Here is a 24,697-nt window from a genome sequence, read left to right as displayed (position 1 = left end):
CACTAGAATCAGGTTAGGAAAATACGAAGAATTTTTTCAGTAACAATGTCTTCTTAATGAGACCTTGCTTGGACTACATTTGAAACGAGATTTAGCTTTCTGACCAAGAATAAGGGATAATCCTGAATATCCAAGAAGTATATTGAGAAGCCAACTGTTGTCCAGTGAGTCTCATTAATGTCAGATAACATATGATGAAATAATTGAACTTTAACAACTTCAGGGAGAAATCCAAACCAATCAACACTGTCCTTGAGTTTTCAAATCTTATGGTTAATATGGACCATTAGGTAAAATAGTACATAAACTGCCTTTATATTTTCATTATTGTCAGGGAAGGGAAGACAGACCAGCATGCCCACCCCAGGCCACTAACTCAAAAGTCCTTTACTCGTCCTGTTCTGAGAAAGAGTTTGCCTTTATGACACTGTGGACACCTCAGAAACATAACTAAAAGTGCCAAAGGCTGCCCAAACAATAGCCCCCAGGGAAGGGCTTGACCCTTAGCCCAGGACCAAGCATCATCTTTAAGATGAATTAGTAACAAGAACACTACTGGAGTGGGAAGACCTAGAACACCCAAGTAGGAAGCAGCTTGCCGCAGAAGAAAAAAAAACTCCACTGCCCTGCAGGAGACATGAGCAAACCAACCAAGAAGAGGACACGGATTGTCAAAAGAAAGAGACTGCAAAACCTAAAATATCTCTGCCACCAAGGCTTGGGCAAATTAGCCAGGCAAAACTTGGGCATCCCTTCAACCGCCTCCTCCCAACACCCTTCTTGCTTAGTAAATGCGGGGAGTCTACAGACACCCTGCTCTGCATTACAGGTCCCCAGGAAAAGGCAGTTTTCCATCCTGCAGCTGCTGCAAAGAAGTGTAAGTGAGTGACAGCAATGATGATGGGATGGAGGGGGGGGCGGGGGCGGGGGTGGGGGGGGAGTGGCCAGGAAAGAAACACACACAGAAGGCAACAGCAGCATTCAGACTTGAACTCGGAATTTTTGAATGGCTCAGAATGGGATACTTTGTCACCTCTGGTTTAATTAGAAGCTTGTTTGCAGGATGCTGAAGGGCGAGGCTCATAATCAAGCACTTACGTAATCCTCCTCATTGAGTCCTTGTTTCTCAACAGAACTTTTCACCTCCATGGAAAACTTCTCAAACTCAGGTTTCACGGTCCTCAGTAGGGTGACTGTTTGCAGGGATGAGTAGGCTTGCTTAGCTTCAAAGTCGTGTTTGTCTCCTCTCTTCCACGAGCCATCTCCTACGGGAGAAATGAAAATATTTATAATTCCAAGCCAGTCACCATAAAGAGGCCATTCTCTCTTCTCAACTGCAATGTGTCCCTACATGGTAGTTTTGACAGCTGAGGCAAAGAGGTATTGTCATCGTTTTGCACTTGGGTGTGATGTGACAATGTCAAAATCATTAAAGGAGAAGGAGTCTCTATGGACACCTGTCCCTTTGAAATGTGAGAGAGACAGACAAGCTCCGTTGATGTAACTGTCTTAGAATAACCATGGAACCGCAATTGTCAGCCCCCACCCCACCTCACCCCAGCCCCAGAGCTGCGACATGGCAGAAGCAAAGGAAAGTGTTGGTTCCTTTCCATTCATACATACTTTCATTCCCTACAATCCATTATGGATTGAACTAAGTCTATTATTACACTGTTCAGACCTGGAATGGCAGGTTACAGTAAGGCATGAGGATGGATTGCATGCAACTGAGTTAGGACTGTTCAACTTCTTTCATCACCCTGGGATGAAAAGTGGCTTGCGTGGACTTGAGGGTTTATATCTGTATGGTATTGGCAGCATCACCAAAATTACTCATGAAACAACGCTAAATCAGTGTGTAAAGTATAATGAATATTTTGAGCATAAATAATAACGGATAGATGATTGATGATAGATAGGTAATAGAGACATACATACACACATAAATACATAGATGATGGATGGATGATAGATATCCTAAACACTTTTTATGCATAAACTCAATCCTCATGATATCCTTCCTACATGACAGATAAAGAAACTGAGGCACAGAGACACTGAGCAGTCTGTTGCTTCACAGCTCCTGCCTCACAAAAGTGAATGCTATCACCTGAGTAAGTATCCTTCTCTTCCCTTGATTTCATCTTTGCGGCTTGAAGACAGTGTAGACCTCTATCTTATGATAAAAGCTTCTCTTTGAATGAATCATCATTATAAACCCTGGAGCTCTCTGAAAACAGGGCTGCAACCTGATACAGTACCATGAAAGTTAACTGTACACCTTAAGCCCCAGTCTGCGATGATGGCTCGAACCTCACAGCTCAATGCCAATGAGATCTCTGGGACCTCATGGGACCTCTGAGCATGTGGACAGGTCTATAGTACTCACTCTACAGTTCCAGAAGGTCAGTGAAGAATGAATGACTCAGGGATCTCACCTCAACTTGAGCCATATGCATCCGAATTGTGTGCATGGTACATGCATAGCTCTACAACAGCCAGAGACAACATCGTAAAAAGTCTTCAACAGTTTCCACCAAATTTGAGAAAGAGATTTGAACCAAGTAAACAACCAAATAGCATACTATCAGAGTGGGGAACAGAAAAACAAAGCAGAAAAAAGAGGCAATGAGCTCCAGCCAGGAGCCATCTCATATGGAATTAGTCCAGTCCTAAATGTGTAAATAGGATTTTAATAGGTGGAGAAGAAAGTGGAAAGGCGTGTCTGGCAGAACCCACACCACCAGACAAAGGTGCAAATGTGTACAGCATCCAGCAGGCAGTGGATGGAAGATGGATCTCAGTCTTAAAGATGAGAAAAGGCAGAAGTGGAGAATGTGTTTGTGGAAGCTCTCTGTTTCATCAGCGTTCTAATAATAGCAACCATTTATTCATTGCTTACCACTAAGCAATTGGGAGCTACTAAAAGATAAATAAGACAGAGCTGAGAACTTAGTGTGTTAAAGACTAAATCTGTGTTCAATGACCACAAAAATAAATTTCAGCCACCAAACTAAATTTGACAAAAGTCATCCTCCCTCTTCCTCCTCTGCTTCCTCCTGCTCTTCCTCTTCTGCAATCTCTCCCAAACCCTTAGGAGACCACAGCCTAAAAGAAGTAATGCCTGGCTTTGGAGCCAGTGAACTGTGTTCTCTGTCAAATGCAAGGGAACCCGAAAGGGTTCTCAGTCCCCAGGACCCAGACAACATAGGAGTCACTGTCCATGAAAGACCCCAAATTCCAAGAGTCCCCATAGAGGGACCCACTTCCTACAGACATAAAATAAGCAATAATTAAATAATTCTCTTGTTTTCAATTTTATTTATTTTTAATTATGTGTATGTGTGCCTACTTGTTCGTAGATGCACCACATACATATATCATATATGTATATTATATATATATATATATATATATATATATATATATATATATATATATCTGCAGAGAACAAAAGAGGGCATTGGATCTCCCCAAACTGGAGTTACAGGGAATGGTTGAACTGCCAAATATGGATGCTGAGACCCTAACTCTGATCCTCTGCAAGAGCAGTACACACTCTTAACTGCTGAGCCATCTCTCTAGGCCCTACTGGCTCATTTTTAATTGAATCAACATGTCAAGACTCTGTTGAAGCTGGTATACAACATATGCTACTTCCCTATGGTACATGAGTGCCTGAATTTGATCCCCAGACTAGGTTTAAGAGGGCATAAGTAGGGGTGCTTATAAGTACTGATTTTCCTAGACAAAGAAAATTATAGTTTTCATCAATGGAGAAAAATGGATCAGTTTTCTCCAGGGACTTATCGGAAATTCTTAACCTTGTGAGGGTCTTAGGCTATGTTAGAAAATATGTGCAGAATTATAATAGCAATTATCTCAGTAAATGGAACAGGAAGAACATATGTTTCAAAAATAAGTGAAGTCTAGTCTAATAATGTCAGCAAACATGACCTAAAATATAATAACTTTAGAGTTTTATATTCTAGAAAAAAAACAGAAATTATAATGCTGAATAAATTCAAACCAAACTAAGCGGGTGTCTGTTCACAGCCATAATTTCTTCAGTGAGCTCTTCTCCCACACCCTGAGGAAAGTAAAGATTGATTTGGTGTGGTGTCCTATCAGTGGAGACAAATTTAATTCAGCAGACAACTAGGTGCCTCTGGAGATTTATGAGCGGAACAGAAGAATGACAGGATGAGGACCATGCCTTAGGAAATAGCAGTGGATTAGATAAATAAATAAATAGGATTAGTGTGGGGAGCCACTGAGCATTTGCAGCCACAGTAATCCAAGCACGAGGGTAAGAGAGGTCATGTGTGGCAAGTCACAGGCCGGAAACACAATACTGGCCTCTAGGAGGTCAAGCTCACTAAGAAATTTCCTTTTGTTTTCTCTTTCTGTCTTCCTTCCTTCCTTTCTTTCTTTCTTTTTCTTTTATTTTCTTTTTTTGGCATTTTTGATATGTTAGTAAATTTTTTCAAAAGTAAGTATTTTTCTACTTTTAAAATCATAAAAAGAGATAGAACCCACGAGAATGAAAACAAGACAACTGTACAAGAGGAATCCCAAACTCTACAATGGTTAAGGAGGGGTGGTCAACAGAGAGAGAGTTACGGCAAAGGGAAGAAGAAAACCAGTCATCCTTAGAAGAAAAGGCCGAGTGATGTAGAGGAGGAGGGGAAGGAATAATGGTGTGTGCTTGTGTCACTACAGAATGCCCAAAGGATACTGCCAGGCTAAGGTTAGAAACAGCTCTGAAGCCAGAGAGAGGATGGGCTAGAAAAGGCACTAGGTGCCATTTCTACACAGATCAGGGATGGAGCCCAGGGGCTGTCTGCCCTAAAGAAGAAAGTGCAGGAGGAAGAAGAGAGGGCTGAGCACAGACTGTTGTCAGTGAGCAGAAACAGTTAGGAGATAAAGAGGCACTAACAGAACCAGGAAATGAACAGTGGTCTCAAAGCCAGGAGCATAAGATTTCCAGAAAGGAGTAGCTAGAAACCATCTGGGGCTGCCCTAGAGCTATGTCATCTCACGTAGCAGCCACCAGTTGCATGTGCTACCGTTTAAATTCAAATTAACTGAAAATTCAATTCTTCATCACATTTCAAATATTCAATAGTCGGCCGCATGTAAGATGTGACCAGTGGCTACCCAGGCAATACAAAATAGAATGTAGCTAGCCCAGTATGGTAGTGTGTATCTATAATGCTGGGACTCAACAAGCTGGGTTAGAGAATGACAGGTTTGAGGCCAATCTGGGCAACTAAGCAAGACCATGTACCAAAAAAGGGAGGGATGGAACAAGACAGGACAGGAAAGGGAGGAAGAGAAGAAAAAAAGAAGAGAGAGAGAGGAGGAAAGGGAAGGGAGGGAAGGGAAGGGAGGGAAGGGAAGGGAGGGAGGGAGGGAGGGAGGGAGGGAGGGAGGGAGGGAGGGAGGGAGGAAGGAAGGAAGGAAGGAAGGAAGGAAGGAAGGAAGGAAGGAAGGAAGGAAGGAAGGAAGGAAAGACATAAGGAGAATACCATTCCAATGAAACATATCAATGGAACAGGAAGTTCCATTAAACAGCACTGTTTGGAGGCATGTCCCTCACCAAGGCTAAGAAATCTGTCAATAAAGCTACTCGTAACCTTGAGGGAATGACTTTCAGGAGAGCAGTAGGCACTGATATTTTTAAAAATTATGTGCATATCAGTGGTTATTTAATTACCAACTTGACAGAAGCTATAATCATCTGTCAATGAAGTCTTCATCAGAGATTGTCTAGATTCGGTTTGGTTCCCCATGTCTGAGGGATATTATCTTGATTAGTAGAAACACTCAGGCACTGCAGGTGGCATCACTACCTGGACATAAGGTTCTGGATTGTGTAAGAGTGAGGGCTGAACATTAGCACGTACCCATCAGCTCATTCTTTGCTCTTGACTGTGAATGTAATGACTAACTACTTTTAAATTCCTGTCTCTTTGACTTCCCAACGATGTCAGGGTATTTTATCACAGCAAAAGGAAACAAAATTTTGTGCCTGTCTATGTGACTGTCGGTATACATGCATGTCTGTGCACACCTGCATATGCATGAAGGCCAGAAGAGGATATCAAAACCCTCAGAACTGGAATTACAGGTATATGAGGGATGCCTGGCTTGATATGTGGGTGCTGGGCTCTAAATTCCAATCCTCATGATTGGATAGCAAGGGCTTTTAAGCCCTGAGCCATCTCTTCAGGCCCTAGTGTGTATCATTTTCACAACTGTCCTAACCAAAGAATTAATAAGAAGAAAAAGAAGTCTGATCCTGAGAAGCAGGGTAGAAAAGAGGAGGGTTCTTCCCCGTCGTTTCAGAGTAAGGGAAAGTATGCGCTTGGATTTGTTTTGTTTGATTTTACTATTACAGGAACTCAGCTTGCACTGAGTGAACAAAACCCAGAACATGTGTGAAAGGGGAGACGGTCTGTGTTTAGCAATTCTGTGGCCAGGAAGCTGGCTCCAATGACTGTGACAACCTGCACCTATCAAGGACTGAGCACACAGTAGGCCTTCAATGAGTGTGACCTGGAACGAAGGAATATCTGGAACGTCACACAATCTGCCCGAGAACTGAGTGCCTGTCATTCACCTACCCTGACTGCCTGCCACTGTGGCTCTTCAGCTCTAGTGACGGTGAGTGAAAGGAAAGTGCCGATCTTACCCACTCAACACTGTCCCAGCGTCACACAGTGCCAGGAGCTAGACTCCCAGACACGCCCAACGGTACCACACACAGCTCAGTGCCATACAGCCGCTTTGCCGGCAGCAATGCATTTTTCTATTCTCACAGTAATTCTATGAAAAAGATGGAAAGGGGATGCCTCACAAATAAGAAAACCAAGGGGCTAGGAGAGTAATCAGAGAAATAGAAGCAAATGCAAGCCAGGGCCCAGGTGCTTGATCCCCGTCCCAACTATGTTCAGCTCCTCCAAGCGGAGGCTCTCCAGGATTTAAGACTGCATCTGTCGTACACAACACATGGGTTTGAAAGAAAATGGTAGTACAGGAAAAACAGTCCTGAAATGCTGCCAGACACCCACCACAGCCCAAGAATTATATGAGAATTCCTTTGTTTTTCCTCTTTGCTCCAAATTGACGTTAATGTGCATATATCATCCTTGTGGGCAAAGCGTTATAAATCCAATCCCTCCTCTTGTGTCTGTGTTCGCCTTTCCTTCAGCTCTCCCCTGAAGTCCTGCTGTCTGAGCTCTCAGGAAGGCGAGGTGAGTGCAGAGACCGTTCAAGCAGTTGGGATTGTGCAAGTCGCTTCCCACGGTATATCTTTGGAGAAGGTCATGAGGAAGCTAATACGACCAGAGACAAATGCCAGCCGATGCTGTGAAAACATCTGTAAGGCAATACGATTGTCTACCCTCCAGAAATTTTTTAAGTCCAGTTTTAAAATTCCTTCAAGCACTTTAATTCCCTCGTATCGTATTATACTCGGAACTCTTGTTGCCATAGAATTTAGGCAAGTCCGGAGATAAATTCTGACGTCTCACCAAGATTGAGACATTTAGTAATCAAAGAAAATAGACACACTGTCGACTATGTTTTCTAAAAGTACCAGTGAAAATGGATGACGTGCCTCTAGTACAGAGGTTCTCAACATATGGGTGGTGACCCCTCTGTCAGTCACATATTAGATATCTTGCAAATTAGATATTTACATTATGATTCATAACAGTAGCAAAATTAGAGTTATAAAGTAGCAACAAAATAATTTTATGGTTGGGGAGTCCCCACAACATAAGGAACTGTATTAAAGGGTCACGGTATTAGGAAGGTTGAGAACCACTGCTTTAGAACTAGTACACAGTTTGTATGAGGTGCCATAAGGAAAGCTTTTGGAATCACAGCTCTGATTATGGGGGTTTAAATTATCAAAGAAGGATCTGGATCCTCTGGAATGCTGGTTCAGGTGACCCTGCCCACTGTATGATCCCATTGGTCACTCCTGCTCTGAGGAAGAAGATGCTTCAGGGTCTGTGGAAGACATAGAAAGGTACCACACTACACCCACCATCTCTCCCTCCTTACTCACAGAATCCCACTTTGGCTTTGGAGTCCAACTGAGAATACAATTTCTGACCTGGCTTTTATCCAGGAGTAGCCAACCTCAAACAACCAGAAGTTGAGCAGAGCTTCCATGGTAGCCAACAAAGAGAACGGAGTCACCTGAACGTATCCCTCGTCTGCTAACCTTGACCTACCTTGACTAGAATTAAGGCATGACCCCTGGCCACAGTCTTTGATAAATGAAAACAGAGACAGGAAACATAAGAAACTTGTAGCAGTAATGACTTTATAGACTCAGATCCCTAACCTGGACTTCCCTCCTCCAGAGCTCTTTCAGGTAGAAGAAAGCTCTACATGTTCGTCACTCTAGTTGAGTGTAATGATTATTCACTTGCGGGTGTAATTCACAATGCATGCAGCCCCTTCGGGTGGATTAGCTGAAAGTCAGTGACTGCAGAAGCAGATTGTACCACATGAAACAGAACCACCATCAGAGAAAAGTTTTAACACTTAAGTACCGTTTTTAAAGTTCCATGTGCAGTGGTCAAAGCAAAGTAAGACTAACAATGAAAACTGCAAATATTTGTTACATAGTTTCCGCATTTCCTCAGGTCTGCCGGGTAGTTAACAAACATCCTCTCACTTGTTCACTTGTTGCTCAGCCTGATCATTAGAAGAGACTAAGGTGGCAGGGGAATGCAGGTTAACTCACTGTTCAAAGATTGACTTTTAGCTGTTAACTCTTAGGTCTTAGCAATTAAGACTTAGAATATGGGTCAGTCTTTCAGGCTAATTGGGATCAGAGTCCAAAGTCTGAGCAAGTGTACAGTAAACTGTAAAGTAATGCAGATGTCATCAGAAACATCAAGAATGCATTGTGATTTGTGTGAAACCATTTTGCAACTAAATTTTCAAGAAACCAAAACTGGAGCTAAAGAGATGGCTTGTTAAGAGCAGAGGACCTGAATTTGGTTCTCAGCACCACATGGTGGTTCACAACCAGATGCGGTCTTCGCCCTCTGTGGGCACCATACATACATAAATACATACACACATACATACATACATACTTACTTACTTACTTACTCACTTACATGCCAGGCAAACACCCACACACATAATATAAAAGACATAGATCTAAAACAAACAAACAAAATATTGAAAAGAAAACAAAAATTGAATCCATGGAATAAGAAGTTTTTAATGTATAAATAAATAATCTAAATGTAAAGATATATATTCATGAGCTCTGTATTACTTTTGCAAGTTTTCTATAAGTCTAAAAGTCACAGGTTAAAGTAGTTAGTTTTTCCCAGGCATAGTGTCATATGCCTTTAATACTGGCACTTGGGAGACAGTCCAGTGGATCTCTGTGCATTCAAGGCCAGCCTGGCCTACACAGTGAGTTCTAGGATAACCAGGGCTACATAGAGAGACTCTGTCTCAAAAAAAAATTTAAATTTAAATTTTAAAAGTGGTTAATTTTATATTTCTAAAAATTTTAAATATAATTTTACAATGTGTATATTAAAAATAAAACTGGAAAGGGGATATTGAAGAAATGGCACAGAATAAATAGCCCTGACTGCTCTTCCAGAGAACCCCGGTCTGATTCCCAGCACCCACATGACAGATCACAGCTGTCTGTAACTTGAGTTCCAAGAGATCCAATGCCCTCTTCCAGCCCCCCCAGGCACCCACCAGGCACACAAGTGGTACGCAGACATACATGCAGGAAAAAATATATATATATATTAAAATGATAATAACAAAATTTTAAAAATAAATAAATAAATAAATAAAATGGGCCTGTACAATGGCTTAGCAAGTAAAGGCACCTGCCACCCAAACTGATGACCTGCATTCAGTCCCCAGAACTCACATGAAGGTGGGAGGAAAGAGACAGCTCCATAAAACTGTAATCTGACCGCCACATGCACACCACAGCAAGTGTACACACACACACACACACACACACACACGGATAAAAATTAAAAATATAAATGTCAATAAATAAAGTTATAACTTGCAAAACTGATAAAGGATACAAGAATACAGAAAATTTCCTCATTATCCAAAAATATAAATTGGTAAAAACCTCTGTATGAGGAAAGTTACCAATCCTATCAATGGTTGCATATAACAATTGAGCCAACATTTGTACCTCAAGGAATTTATATTGTATAATATGTAATATATGTCTAACTGTGTGACTATTAGTGTATATACACATCAGACTATTCAATACATACTGTTCTTAATAACAAGAGGCTGGGAGCAGTGTTAATAAATAGAGATTAATTAAAGATGTACTAGGTAGGTGTACATAATATGATCATTTTATTGAAAAATATTCATGTGAAATATGCATACATATAATAGACAAAATATATATTTCTTTTTTCTTTAAGATACTTATTTCTAAGAAATTGCAATGTAACTTTTTCTCTGAGTGGCAGAATTTTAACTTATTTTCTTCCAGTTGTTTTTATAGATTTTCCAAATTTTTTGCAATGGTCATTTATTATAATAACAGGGGAAAGCCAAAACACGAGTTTATCTGTTACACTTGTTATTAGGTACTGCATGCATAACGCATGCAAATGTGCTTGTCTCTTGATAGCATGCATTCTTATGCACCACCTTAAATTCTGTATTTCATCCTGTAAGACAGAACAGATGTTTTCCCTTTAACCTGTTTTGACCCCTGTGTTAAAGAACTCGATGCTGCAGCTGCTAGTATTATGACATCCTGGTCTTAAGTCAATGAGCGAGGGCAGCATCCCACTTAACGGAAAGGAGGAAGGGAAAGACTATAACGATAGCAAACAGCACGAAATATTGCATTTATCCTTCAAGCACCACATCTCCAGGGCTGTCCATCACAGGAAGCGGTGGCTACTTTTGTTTCATCAACTTTTCTTTATTCCCCAGAAGTATGTTATATTATCTGTATATACACAATGATCACTGCTTAAGTAAGCCAGGAAGTCAGGGCAGGAAACCACAGTGAATGTTTAAAGGCTTGGAGCCTATCTAAATAACTATATATCATCAGCAAGCACTCGGAAGTAGAGCTCGCCATAAACATGCCATCTGTGATCTGCACGTTTGCAGCTTTGGAGCTGTGTGGCTTTGAGCAGCCAGTGTGTATGTTTGAGGAAATGTCCTGTAGTCCTGAAGTGAGAGCATCCTAACTACAGTGGAAGGAAAAGGCTTTGTATTTGTGATCATGATGAGCCCCTTAAGCATTCTTCCATTACATGGAGGACTGGAGAGATGGTTCAGGGGTTAAGAGCCCTGGCTGCTCTTCCAGAGGACCCAGATTCAACTCCCAGCATCCACATGACTTAGAACAGTTTGTAATGCTAGTTCCCAGGGTATCCTATGCCCCCTATTGGCCTCTTTGGACACTGCACACATGTGACGCATAGACATACATATGATGCACAGACATACATGTGATGCACAGACATACACGCAGGCAAAACACCCAAACAGATACAGATAAATACTTATTTTATTTAAAAAAAATTTAATCCTCTATTACACAGACCTTGGGAGTTTCCCTAAATCCATTATAAGGAATCAAAGATGTCTTCACCCTATATGTAAGTGGCTCGTGAAATCCTACTTAAGAGAGGATTAAGGTGTAGTAAGCTACAAGAAAAGAGGGTTCCAAGTGACTTCCAAGTGCTTTTGTCAAAACTTGCAGTATTTGTTATTTTATTTCCTATTGTGGCCTATAAGAGACACATGTGTAATATGAATAAATATTATATATATTTTTATATTGTTATATTACTGAAAGTTTTATGAAGCAATACATATGATAACTATGGCACACATTGACATATTCTGTCCTACATCGTTATGTTCTAATCTGTTCCTGCTACCTAAAATTCCATCCCAAATCACACTTAAATTATTCTGGCAATCTACTATGACAAGGACATTTAGTGCCTGCATGTATTGTATATTCCTGTGGAGTTAGGAACGGACTATGCTGACCCACACAGAAGTTCCTTGACACCCCAGGTACATGGTGTCTTTTGCTCCCACTGGGCTCTTGGAAAAGATGAAAAGCTTGAGAAACTATGAGGCATTGTAGAAGCGCTCAGAATCGTGAATTTTCGAAAGCAAATGTGGTTCCCATAGTAACTGAAATCATATCTAGAGACCTCACTAAAGCCTTTGACTCTTTCTCACCCCTCTTTCTGACATTTGAACAGAGTTGGAGAAGCTGGACATGGTTACCGTAGGAAGAACTGTTAAAGAGTTCAATGTTGAAGAAGGCGTAGTCTCCGCTGGTCATGCCATGTCTGTGCACCGCCAGCATGATGCTCCGAACGGTGTCGCCGCTGGCGCACATGATCACCACTGGGGAAAGAAACAGCGTGTGAGTCACCCAAACACATCAGGCTGACAGCGGCCCCCAACAGCCACGTTACAACAGATGCAGAATAGGACATCTATATAGTCTTGAAGAGCTCCTCATAAACTACCTAATTCATGGTCACCACTTATCCACAGGAGGTACAATCCCAGATCCCAGAGCATTCCCAAAAGTTGGGTAGAAAAATATACCATTTTTTCCCTCAACATACATACCTATGATAAAACTTCACTTCTAAGTTAGACACTGTGACAGATTAGCAATAGTAACTAATAATAAAATAAAACAATTATAACCATGTACTACAACAAAAGTAATTTAAAACGTATGAATTGTTTGCTTGAAGAAATTTTCATTTAAAATTTTCAAACCACATGGCTATGGGTAGCTAAATCCTAAGACGATACCATAGATAAAAGAAATGCACAATAACTTTAACTTAGAGAAACTTAGCAAACAACACCATAACCAAGCATTAGGAGCCAGCATCACTACGAGAACACAGACACAGTAACCTCCTGGTGGAACACACAGAAGGCCAGAAATATGCAAACAGGCAAAGTGCATCTGGTCAAGAGGAAGCAGCTACAAATCCAACCTAAGAGATGGTAGGATGAATGATTCATCCATGCTCCTTAAAATACAAGTAAAAGATCTTCTGTAAGGATATCATGAGACATTTCACAGTTGGTGAAATTTGACTTAAGGTTGGTAGCTAGACAGCAGGATGTGTTTGCGTTAAAGCCTTTGTCTTTCAGGACTACTACTGCAGTTATTTATGTAAATATCCTTGTTGTTAAATGTTTTGAGAAAGCTGGGGATGTGACTCAGTCTGTCCTTGCTTAGAGTACCAACAGCTATGGGTTTGGTCCGCAGCAGCACAGAAAACTGGGTACAGTGGTATACCCCTGTAACCTCAGCTCTGTGTGGGTCATCCTTGAAATCTATGGCCAGACTGTGTTAAATAATACTTTGTCTCAAAAAAGGAAATGTGTTTAGTGATATAGAAGCATGATCCTGTAAATTATTCTCAAACATTTCATAACATAATATTTGTAATTTTGTATATATGTATGTTTATACAAACGCATACTAATAGTATTCATATAATAGTGGTTCGTGTCTATAATCCCAGAACTTTGAAGGCAGAGGTAGAAGAATCATGAGTTCAAGGGGTATATAATGAGACCTTGTCTGAAAAACTAATAGATATAGATAGACAATGGATGTATGAGTAGATGGATGGTTTGTTAATTATTAGTACATATATATATATATATATATATATATATATATATATATATATATACACATACATATATATACATACATACATAGTAAAGCAGAAAAGACAGAGGAAAGAGAGGGGAGATATGCAAAATGTTAAGACAAAATGACAAAGTAATAACAATTGGTGAAGTTTGAGTGAAGTCTATAAAGCAAGAAGAGTTGGGCATGGTGGTTTGTGCCTGTAATTCCAGTACAAGGGAGACTGAGGCAGGAGGATTGCCATAAGTTTCAGGGTAGTCTGGGCTACATAGTGAGCTCTAGGCCACCTGAGCTGCATTGTAAGACCCTGCCTCAAAAACAAAGCAAATGAAAACAGACAGGGGAGAATGACGATTACTCATTCTTAGTAACACAGTGAACACATTCTCCAGGGAAAGCAGGGTGGGTGCGTTCAGAAAGAACCTCTGGCAAATCAGCCATGGGTATACACCTTCTTCTGTGTTCATTTACAGACATTATTCTGAAGGAGTCCCAACACACAGAGGAAATAGATATTAAGATCTCAGAATGCAGCTGGGCGGTGGTGGCGCACACCTTTAATCCCAGCACTCAGGAGGCAGAGGCAGGCGGATCTCTGTGAGTTCGAGGCCAGCCTGGGCTACCAAGTGAGTCCCAGGAAAGGCGCAAAGCTACACAGAGAAACCCTGTCTCAAAAAAACAAAACAACAACAACAAAAAAATCTCAGCATACACACACACACACACACACACACACACACACACACACACACACACACACACACTCGCTTTCCATGTTCTCTCAGTGTGTAGTCACACTGCCAAATACAAGAGGCTCTAAATAGCTTTAAGAGATGGCTGCCCGTGACCTAAGAGTGACACAGGGCAGAATGAAGTGGAGACTTGGCCACTGTCCAGTCCATCTGCTGGTGTTGGGCTCGCAGGCCCCATGATCAGGAGAACCGTATCTGCCTCTTACACAGAGTGTGAGGGGACCCACAGAAGCCTAGGTGCTTGCAAATGGCCTTATCAGGATGCATACCAGCCCTCTGAGATGTGTGTGCTCTTTGTAAAAGTAGGGGTGCTAAAAGACATAAAACAGATCGCAGGCTGTGCCCGAACAGCCTTGACACTCTGCACAGAGGCCTGGACTCCTGCTGATATACACCATTCACTGTACACATCAGCTCAGAGTGTCAGGCTATGGCTGACATTTTTAACCACAGACAGCCTTCATGCACAGGGCACCAGCACTTTAGAAAACATGCTTTCGAGACAATGCCTAACTCTTGAAGTCCATAACTCTGAGAGTAGGTGTTGTTTCTTTTGGAAATATAATTATACATTTGGGATTTTAGAAAAATCCCGTGATGTCTCAATAAAGAAGCTCTCAAAGAAACTCCTAATTACTAACTTGGGCCCTCATTTTAGATCAAGCCCCTTCCATGGGTATCTCGTAAAATAGCCAACACGAGGCTACTGATGAGCAAGTTCGAAGAGCATGGACTCCGAGAGTGGGCATCTCCAGAGCGACCCAGGAAGCTCTGATTGGCTGTCTACTAAGGAGCCCTTATCAACTGGCATCAGTTGTCTAGAGTTGAGTGTCTCTCAGTAGTCACTTGTAGAAACTGATTCTGCTGGTACGTTGGGCACACAGCCTGCATGATATTTATAAATAGATTGTCAGAACTGTGGGCTGCTTACGTCCTATGGGGAGCCAGAAGGATCATGAATACACTTGTGTCAATATCTCCTGTATCCAGGCATGCTAACTGGGGAGCCAAATTGTAAGTAGTGGGATGCTACAGAGGGGGCAATATGAATCATAGAAGCCGGTGAGGTGGTTCAAGTATCCAAAGGCACCGGGTGTGGACCCTAAGCATCCTTTTGAGAGCTATACCTGCCCTAGGAGAGAACAGACTGTACCCTGAGGTCAAAGAACTAGCATCTGCATGTCTCTCAAGGGCTTTCAGGTGTCCCCTCACTAGTCCCAGCAAGAGAGAAAGTAGTAAATTATCTTATTGGTGAGTCTGGAAGAGTAGGAGAGGTATGCCGGGCTCTTTCTTCTCTTTTGAGGTATCTCCACTTGTACACAGCACACTTGGTAGGCTACAGTTGACATGTGGGTAAAGGGTTGCTCCTGGAAGAGGACTTTCAAGTAAGTGACACTCTCTATGGTGTGTGGCTGTCCCTACCTACAGTGGATGGTGAGGAGACCTCTTTGGCAGCATTTTTAAATGCATGCTTTCCAACTAGTTCAAAGGAACAATAAAAAGGGCATTTCCCACGTTCTCCACCTGAATCTTATACTCATGTTCCTGTAGGTCTACACTCATACACAGGAGACGGGAGCTACTGCCTGGAGGCAGAGTAGAGTTATCTAGGCCCAAGGATATTTCCTTGGGATCCTAAATAAAGATATTCAGATGTCCATAATTTGATTTTAAAGTTGAAATGTTACTTCCTTGGGCCTAGATAATGACTATAGAGATAGAAATATTTAATCACACAGAAAGTGTGGTCACAGAAATGAAAAGTAAAATTGTCTCAGTGGTTAAGAGCACTTATTGTTGCAAAGGACTCAGGTTTGATTCCCAGCACCCACATGGAGGCTCATCACCACCGCGGGCACCAAGGCACCAGGCACACGTGTGATACACAACATACAGGCGTGCAAAACATTCATGTACATAAAATAATACAAAAATAAATCTAAACATTTTAAATGGGATAGTAATTTCGTGAGCAGCCCAAAGAAATCCGCCAAACAAAAAGGCATTTTTTTTTCATTAAGGGGGCAAAAAGTAGGGAAGAAGAAATGTAGAAAATCAGTCAGATGGTCTGACATCAAGCTAACAATACATAGTAAAGATGAAGGAAATAAAATTATCAAAGAAATCATTTAAGAAGTTGTCTTAGAATTAACAGACATGAGTTTCTGAGGACATGGTGCCTACCAAGGCATAAGCAAAACACTGGCAGCAATGTGTGCCGTGGTGAAGTGCTGGGCTACAGAGGGCAAAAAGAAGAGTCTAACATTTTCTGGGTGGAGGAGGAATAATAAACACTAAGTCCAGAATCTAAACCAATTCAAACTAACAGCAGCTTCAGAGTCTAGAAGACAAAGAAGTAATGATAGCAAATTTTGAGGGGGGGGATGGAATTACCTATAGCATGGAATTTTTGTGCAGTTTTACAATTATGTATAAGGGCAACATAAATAAATTTTCAGTCGTGAAACATTTCAAAATGTATCTCTCATCCATCCTTTGTCAGAAAGCTCCTGGAAGGATGTGGTCCACCAAAACAAGGCAGGGAACAGGCTCAAAAAGAGAGGTCAGAGTGATGATAGGTACAGGATGCCAAGAAAATGACTAAGCTGAAGCAGCTCAGGAGCCTGGAATAGAGAATTTACAGATGATTCAAGCAGTCAGTCCACAGGAGACGGAACCAAAAAAAAAAAAAAGGCTTTTTTTAAATAACTCCAACTGGATCAACCGTGAACAGCTTTTAGAAGGTAATGTAAATATCAATACCGACTGCAGAGCTAAGCAAAAATGGCTGGCATGACCGTATTAGAGGGATGGACCGAGGGAAACACTTGCATGTGTAGTTAGTGGGTAGTAGGTGGTAGTGGAGAACTCAACCATTCTCCACCAGCATTCCAAGAGATAAAATCTAAAACTGTAAAATAAATAAATAAATAAATAAATAAATAAATAAATAAATAAATAAATAAATAAATAAATAAAACCAAAAGTAGCATATTATTTGGAGTTCTAAAGGCAAATTGCTATAGAGTATCCACAAGAGTCAGAAACGATGGTAAGTCGGAAACAGGGAGTAAGTGATAAGGAATTTATTTCCAGCTAAGACGTGTCGTTTTTGATCTTATAGAGATGTAAGATCAGATACCTAACTTGGATAAGAATAAAAATCTGATTTCTTTCTAAAGCAGTTTTTCCTGTTTCTACACTACATAGCAAGGGATGTTCTTTACAAAATACAGACCACGCCCTTATTTCTGCTGTTGACAAAGCTCTATCCACTCCCAAGGCTCTTGTAGTTTCCACACTGTGGACTGTAGCACTTTCTATCCTGGTACCGTGTGCTAGGTAGATTTATGATGGGTTCTTTGCTTAAAAATTCTGCTGACAAATTATTAGGTCATTTACACCAGACTACTAAAACTAAGTTGTTCCTGTATTCTTTAAATATTTCTATCTCTATAGTCATTATCTAGGCCCAAGGAAGTAACATAGCAATCACTAAAAGAATAAAACTAGTTTTCACGCAAAATCATTTGTGTGTAGATCACTTCTAGTTCTGTATCTTGGAAAACACATAAACAAAACAACTATGACCTTCCACTGCTTGAAAATGCATCTCTCTGTCCTTTTGATGGCAAATGTATCATTTCATCTGACATATCGAGGTCAGTAGCCAGCTATACAAGTGAATCCAGTAATAAGTAAAACACATCTGTCTGTTGTTTTTCTTTGTTTGTACTTTGGGATAGCAGGGTACATTCTATAGCCCAGGTTGACTTTGAACTCACAATTCTTTTGACTCAGCTTCTTGAATGCTAGGATTACAGGCATGTGCCACCACACCCATCTAAGTGTGTGTGTGTGTGTGTGTGTGTGTGTGTGTGTGTGTGTGTGTGTGTGTATTTCTGCCACAGACATCTATTTCCTAAAGTGTTTTTAGAATATCCTTAGTACCTGAAATAGAAAAATCCTAAGCGTTTTAAAAAGCTAGCAAGACATCACCTAAGGAATCATCTTATCCTGTTTTCATTGGAATTTCTGGGGAAAAAATAATGATGTCTCCTTTACACTCAAATTTTTATCTGGAACTAAACACAGAAACTTTATAAAAAAAGACTTGGATATTTAAAATTTACTATCCAGTGTTCTCTGCCACCCCCACACACACACCATGTATATAAAAATTGGTCACCATCTTGTGATAAATGCAATACAGCCAAACAACCCCTTATGAAATCTCATCTCCTGCTCCCTAGTTCTCAAGGCCAGCTGAAGCTAGCTAGCTCTTGATAAATTCTCTGTTGCCCTCATGCCTGGGAGTTGAGAATGACTCTGGGCCATCTCCTTAGCCACTAGTATAAATGCATGCTGTAAGATCCCACTGGTGTTTTAATAAATCACACACGCTCAGGTATATGCATTTTAATTATATTAAACTTTTTAAAGTTTTTCAATTACTGACTTAGATGGTAAACCCTAGGAGATAAGAATTACTTGGATTAAGAGAGAGCATGGTTGGTTGGTTGGTTGGTTGGTTAGTTGGTTGGTTGGTTTTTAGTTTTCCTTTCTAAAGGGCATCATGTAGCCACAAGAAAATTTAGTTACATTATTACTGAGATGGCCACAGGTCACTTTTTACCAGTAAAGATACTCAGATATCCATAATTTGATTTTAATGTTGAAATGTTCTTTCCAAAAAGAGGAGGTGGGGAGGGCTCATAAGGACAGAAGCTCCTCTGTGGCAGGATGCTATGTTACATTTTTACATCTGGGTAAACACAATCCAGACCTCAATATCAGTTGGAAGAATCCCAAGTTCTCATCCAGCTCCTTGTTTCGCAGAAGAAACACATTCCAAATTCAACGCCTTGCAAGGCAGAGAAGCTGCATCCAGAGATGTGTGCTTCTCGGCCTAGCGTGCTTCCCAGGATATGGCTCCCCCTTCTAGGTGAAGGTGATTATTATATATAAAACAACACCCACTACAAGGAAGCCACACATTTCCTTCATGGGTCTGGCATTGTTTCAGGGCATTCTGGTGGCCTAACTCATTAAACCCTCCCAGAATCCCCAAGATGTGGCTGTTACAGAAGCCTGCTTTACCTGAACGCCTGGGGTACACTTGAACAGCCCAAGATCCTGGCAGCTAGCAAGTGGCTGAGCCACAAACTCTACTTAGAGCATACACTAAACCCCTATTGAATACCTTGACTGCCCATGGTGAAGTCAAGATTCAGAGCTACAGGAAGCACCCTGAGAGCTTACAACTTTCTCTACAAAAGAGTAGGAAATTGAGAGGAGGGTAAGGGGGGGGGACTACTTTTATTTAGATTTTGGAAAATCTGCCATATCACTGCTAGGGCAGGTTTTAGGGAAAGAATCATCCGATCATAACCTTGCCACATCTGTCTAGCAAACTTTGGCCACTAAACTGAAGGGGAAATAAAAGCGAAGAGGTCTGAGTATATCCACCAAGCTTGGTGTGTTTAAAAATAATAACATGGGCAGCATGCAGGCTGGAGTCCTTCTAAACCAGGACACAGCAGTCCCTGAGCCCGCCATCACACTGTGGCCCTCCCAGCACCAAGGCAGCTCTGGGGCCACACAGCAAGGACAGACAGATCTGCCAGGCCTCCCATCCATCGCAGGCCACCGTGCCAAGGTCATCACCTCACTGGGGTCAACGAGGCCATGACAGGGTTTGCAGACCTCGGATCTAGCCAGGAGGAGGACACACCCCCATGCCCAGCCTGGCCCAGGGAGTCTCCAGGCTCTGGAAGCCCAGAACTGAAGGAGCACCAGTACTGTAAGAGGTTGCAATAACCTGAGGACTGGAAGTGGGAGAAAAGTTGATGTGCTTTCTCGCCCAGTAGGGGCAAATCTGCCACCACGGGACAGAACTCGCCTTTTACATAAGCAGTGCCCTGCCTGAGCACCTAACAATGATTCTGCGCAGACAGCCTGGAGTTCTATACGGTCAAACTTGTCCGGGAGAGGGGCCGCTGTGGCGCCACTCTTGAAGCTTTCTCTGCCCACCTCACCTGTTCTGAGTCTCCAAGCTTCATGCTAAGCTGTCCCGCAACAGGCAGACCCAGCTTCCCCGGCGTCCAAACTGCGGACAAGCCGGATGCCTAGCTAGCTCGGGTCCTCCTAGGTCTCACCCGGACAGCACCCCGGAGCATCGCAAGCTTTGCGGGGAGGGGAGGAGGAGGGAATACCACGGACATTCCGGGCGCCTGCGCACCAAGGGAAAACACAGGCGGGATTTCCCCCAATGTTGTGAACCCCACCCGGGACACCCCAACTCACTGCCCTGTGCGTGGATTCCGGGTCCTTCAGCTGTCTACACTACGGACACGCAACCTCCAGTCCTAAGCTCTCTGTCTAGTTTAGCTATTGTTCCAAGCCCTCAGCTACTCCGGAGAGAAAAGCCCGGGAAGGGGACCCGTGGGAAGGAGGCTCAGCACCGGATCCTGCTGCCGCGCGCTCGGGCCAAGCCCAGTTCTGCGCTCTTTCCGAGTCTGCGAAGCCCAACGCACCCAGGGGAAGTGAGTGTCGCCTGAGTCCAGACACAGCGACGCACTTTGGTGGAAACCACAGAAGCTTGTTTATATGAGACTAGAAGGGGCATGGAAGAGTAACACAAAGAGCCTTTAAAGGAGACCTGGGGTCTGTGGAAAGAGCAGCCAGGGAAGCCAGGAGACCCCCAGGTAGTCAGAAAGCTGCGCGCCGCTGCCGGGCGTCGCCCTATCAGGGGGCGCGCGACAGCCATGGACAAGGGTGACAAATTCCTGGACGGCTTGGGACCCCGGAGCTGTCGAAGAGGGGGAAATCCTTGGTGTTTGACAACACCTGTCATACTTGGGACTGCGCTAGCAGTAAGCTCAAACGTTCCCTCTAATGGCCAGGTCCACCTCCCCAAGACTCTCTAGGCACACCCCTTCCACCGCGACGGACTATCCTCAACCCGCCCCTGGGTCAGGCAGCTCACACCTGAACAAGTCCCCGCGCGCACCCTCCTCGGGCCCTTGGGGTTTCAGGGCAGAGTGAGATCTGCAAAAGGCTGAGTTGATGGGGTTTGTGGGGGTGGGGGGAAGCCACCGAGAACCGCTGGGTCGGAGCCAAGGGCCCAGGTCGCGCTCCTGCTCACCTCGCTCACTGCTCTGGATGTAGCGCACAATGTCGTCCAGGTCCAAGTCTTTGGTCTCGTCGAAATTGTAGGCAGACGTGTGCAAGCCCTCCTCCTGGAAAACCTCGTGGACCCCCTCGAGGGTGAAGTAGCAATTCCTCTCGAGTTTGTCATCGCTGTAGACCAGGGCAGCGCGGCTCCAGTGGTGGTGGCGGAACAGGGCCAGCATCATCTCGCCCATCTTGGCGTAGGCAGGCGCCACGCGCGTGAGGTGCGAGTACTCCGTGTCCTTGTGCTGGAAGCCCGCGGCCAGCGCTCCCGCAGACAGCATCGGCAGGTCCCAGTGCGACGCCAGCCGGGCCACCGGCGCGGCCGCGTACTCGCACACCGGCCCCAGGATGAGGTCCGGCTTGGCGCCGCGCGCCGCCGCCACGCGGTCCACCAGGCTGAAGAGCGCACGGTTGCCGCAGTCCGAGTCCTCGTAGGCCACCTGGAAGCGAGTGCCCGGAGGCAGCAGCCTCCTCCCGGTGCCGTTGCCCTCCACGCTCCGCAGAGCGTACTCGATGGCCGGCTTCACCCGGGCCAGCGAGAACAAGTACGAATCGTCCCGGGGCAACAGCACAAGCACCTCGATCTTTTGAGCCGCCAGCGCCTCTCTCTCCCGGCGCCCGCTGCCTGGCCCGGTGTCCCTACCGCCACCGCCCGCACCGCCAGCCAGCAGCGCCCGGGCCAGCAGCACGCACGCCGAGAAAGTGAGCAGCAGCACGGACCGCATCGTGTTGCCAGCAAGCCCTCGCCTTGGCCGCCCGCTCGCCCTCTGCCCCCCGCCCACCCTGCCTCTTTCCTCCCTTACTCTTCTTGCCTCTGTCCCTGCGCCCCCTTGGGCGCTCCGGAAAAAAAAAAAAATACAGAATACCCCCTTGAGTAACGCGCCAAAAGAGAGAGGAAGAGTCCTCTGCAGTGTCTCTGGGTTTTCAATTTAAAAAAAAAAAAAAAAAAAAAGCAAAGAAAGAAAGAAAAAGAAAAGAAAAAAAGAAAAGTTCACCGAATGTAAACCTGTGCGTCTGTAATATACATATAGACTTATTATAAATATATATTCTCCCTCCCTTTGCTCATAGGCTATTTGGCTTTAGAGGTGGCTTCTTATTTGGGCGTTGCTAAGGTTGCGTTTGAAGGCGTTATTTGTAAAAGAAAAAATAAAAGTTAGACTTGTCCAGGTGCTTGTAATTGACGGTGCACCTCCTTCGCGTTTGATCCCATTGATTCGCGCGGGTTCCTGGATCCATAGCCGGTGTTTAAATAGCGTGGCAGCGGCGGAGCGCGTTACCACACATGGCGCGCCGAGGCCGGGCTTGTCTCTGCAGCGGGTGGGGTGGGTGGGGGTGGGGAGGGGTGGGGGCTGGGCTGGGGGAGCCTCTCATTAGCATTCTTACATCAGGGCTCCTCCCCGCACCCCTGGCCTACTCGCGCTTGCCGGGTCCCTAAGCCCCACTCCTTGCCGGTGCTCAGCTTTGGCTCAAAGCCGCAGCCGCCCACGTCTACACCCGCGGGAGCCCTCGCGGCGCGGCGCGACTCTAAGGTCCCCGCCTCTCGCCGGCTCTGCTCTCTCTAGCCTCTGGCTTTAAAAAAAAAAAAAAATGTATAAATGTTTGAAAGGAAAGAAATGCGCGCGCACACATGCACAAACACACAGGCATACACACGCGCTGCAAAAACGGGGAGGGGGGGGGTTCCAAATTGGTGGCTTCGGTGCAAAATTCCATAGGTCTCACTCGCTCTCACCTCTTTTCTTGCTCCGGCCTCGTTCTGTTTGGATGCACCCAGTCCTGTCCCACACCTGACCTTACAGGTCCCCGGAGCAAGGTCGGGGAGCAAGGAACACGGTCCCAGTGCAGGAAGATTCATTTGCCGACCTGGTATGCCCATCTGGCCTGGGCGGTTTCCGCACCCGTCTTTCCCCCACCCGGCGTGGGTCCTCACCCTCCGGGTTGCTGGGGCACGCTAGAATCTCAGCGACCGCAGCCGTCGCCGTGTTTCAGGGCACAGACCCTCTGCAGGGAGGGTCACCAAGACCAGAAAAGCGAAACTTGTTGCTTCCAATGGTGGGTAAATGATTCCATTCCAGGAAGTGTCACAGACCTTAAAAAGCACCCCCCTCCCCCCAAGTTTCTATTTGCTAAATCCGGTAACTAAAAGGGACTGTCGTCCCCCACCCTCAAAAAAAATCTTCCCCAGAGAATCCCTAAGTACCGAACAGCAGTCTGCTCCAACCCCAGTGCTGGGAGATCCAGCCGCTTCTGTTCCAGGATGCCCAGAAAGGTCCTGCCTGGGAGACCCAATCTTCCCACTGGTCACAACTACCACAGCGATGCAGACCGAATAGAAGAAACGCTTGTGGCGATGTCCCAGACCAGAGGCGAGGCGCGCAGGACCGCGCAGCTGCGCAGGTCCAAAAGGACGTGCACCCTCTTTTCGTGGTCACGCAGCAAAGACATTTGCGGTGGGAACAGGCTGGATTGCACAAGGTAGTTCTGACACTAAAGTCCCGCAGACTAAAGTTAATGTAAAATGTTTTTAAAAGTTCTTTCATTTAGCTGGGCGTCGGTGTGTGCAAGAATTCTGTTAGGCTAAAACGTACGCCCTCTTTCGGCAGAAACTTGCTAGAGATTCTTCACCCGCTGCCCCGGGTGCTTTTTTTTTTTTTAAATTCCAAGACCCCGCCCCCCCCCCCACACACACACACACACGTTCCCGAAGTGTCTTTGCTCTCATCTGTGACTATGAAATGGCAAACTGAGGTGTCTGGGGACATGGCAACTCCGGGCATCAGCACTTCCGACCTCCAACGCCCTTTCTAGCAGTGAAAATGTAATTCCGGGTAACTTTGCGTACTCGGAGCCATTAAGATTTTAGTTCTGCACTATGCTCCCTAAACCTTCGCTGTTAAGTAGGAGTTTCTAAATCCTGAGTGAGCTTTTGTTTATTTAATTAGAGCTGCTAACAAGTACTAAAAGAGGCTTCTATATAAAATTTAATTCTGAAGAGTTATCCACGCACAGTGGAAGCTGACATTTAGCGCTTTACGGCAATTAAATC

At 44.2% G+C, this 24,697-nt stretch overlaps 1 protein-coding gene across 4 annotated transcripts in view; it reads right to left on the bottom strand.

Annotated features, from left to right (window-relative positions):
• Positions 1-23,517, bottom strand: part of Npr3 (natriuretic peptide receptor 3) — a 68,709-nt gene extending 45,192 nt beyond the window's left edge. For 2 of the 4 annotated variants that reach the window (XM_076551744.1, XM_076551745.1), the window contains exons 1-3: positions 23,384-23,517; positions 12,313-12,435; positions 1,099-1,265 (exon numbers count right to left, since the gene is read on the bottom strand). In XM_076551744.1, the coding sequence (XP_076407859.1) occupies positions 1,099-1,265; positions 12,313-12,427 (282 nt within the window). In that variant the 5' untranslated portion in view covers positions 12,428-12,435; positions 23,384-23,517. Of the gene's footprint in view, positions 1-1,098; positions 1,266-12,312; positions 12,436-21,619; positions 22,571-23,383 lie in introns of those variants that run through there. The other 2 variants (XM_006976115.4, XM_006976116.4) reach the window with 2 other exon arrangements.
• Positions 23,518-24,697: the final 1,180 nt, after the last annotated feature.

This window comes from Peromyscus maniculatus, chromosome 15 (assembly GCF_049852395.1).
Source record: "Peromyscus maniculatus bairdii isolate BWxNUB_F1_BW_parent chromosome 15, HU_Pman_BW_mat_3.1, whole genome shotgun sequence".
In the NCBI taxonomy this organism is placed as follows: domain Eukaryota; kingdom Metazoa; phylum Chordata; class Mammalia; order Rodentia; family Cricetidae; genus Peromyscus; species Peromyscus maniculatus.
This window is presented reverse-complemented; position numbering and strand designations above follow the sequence as displayed.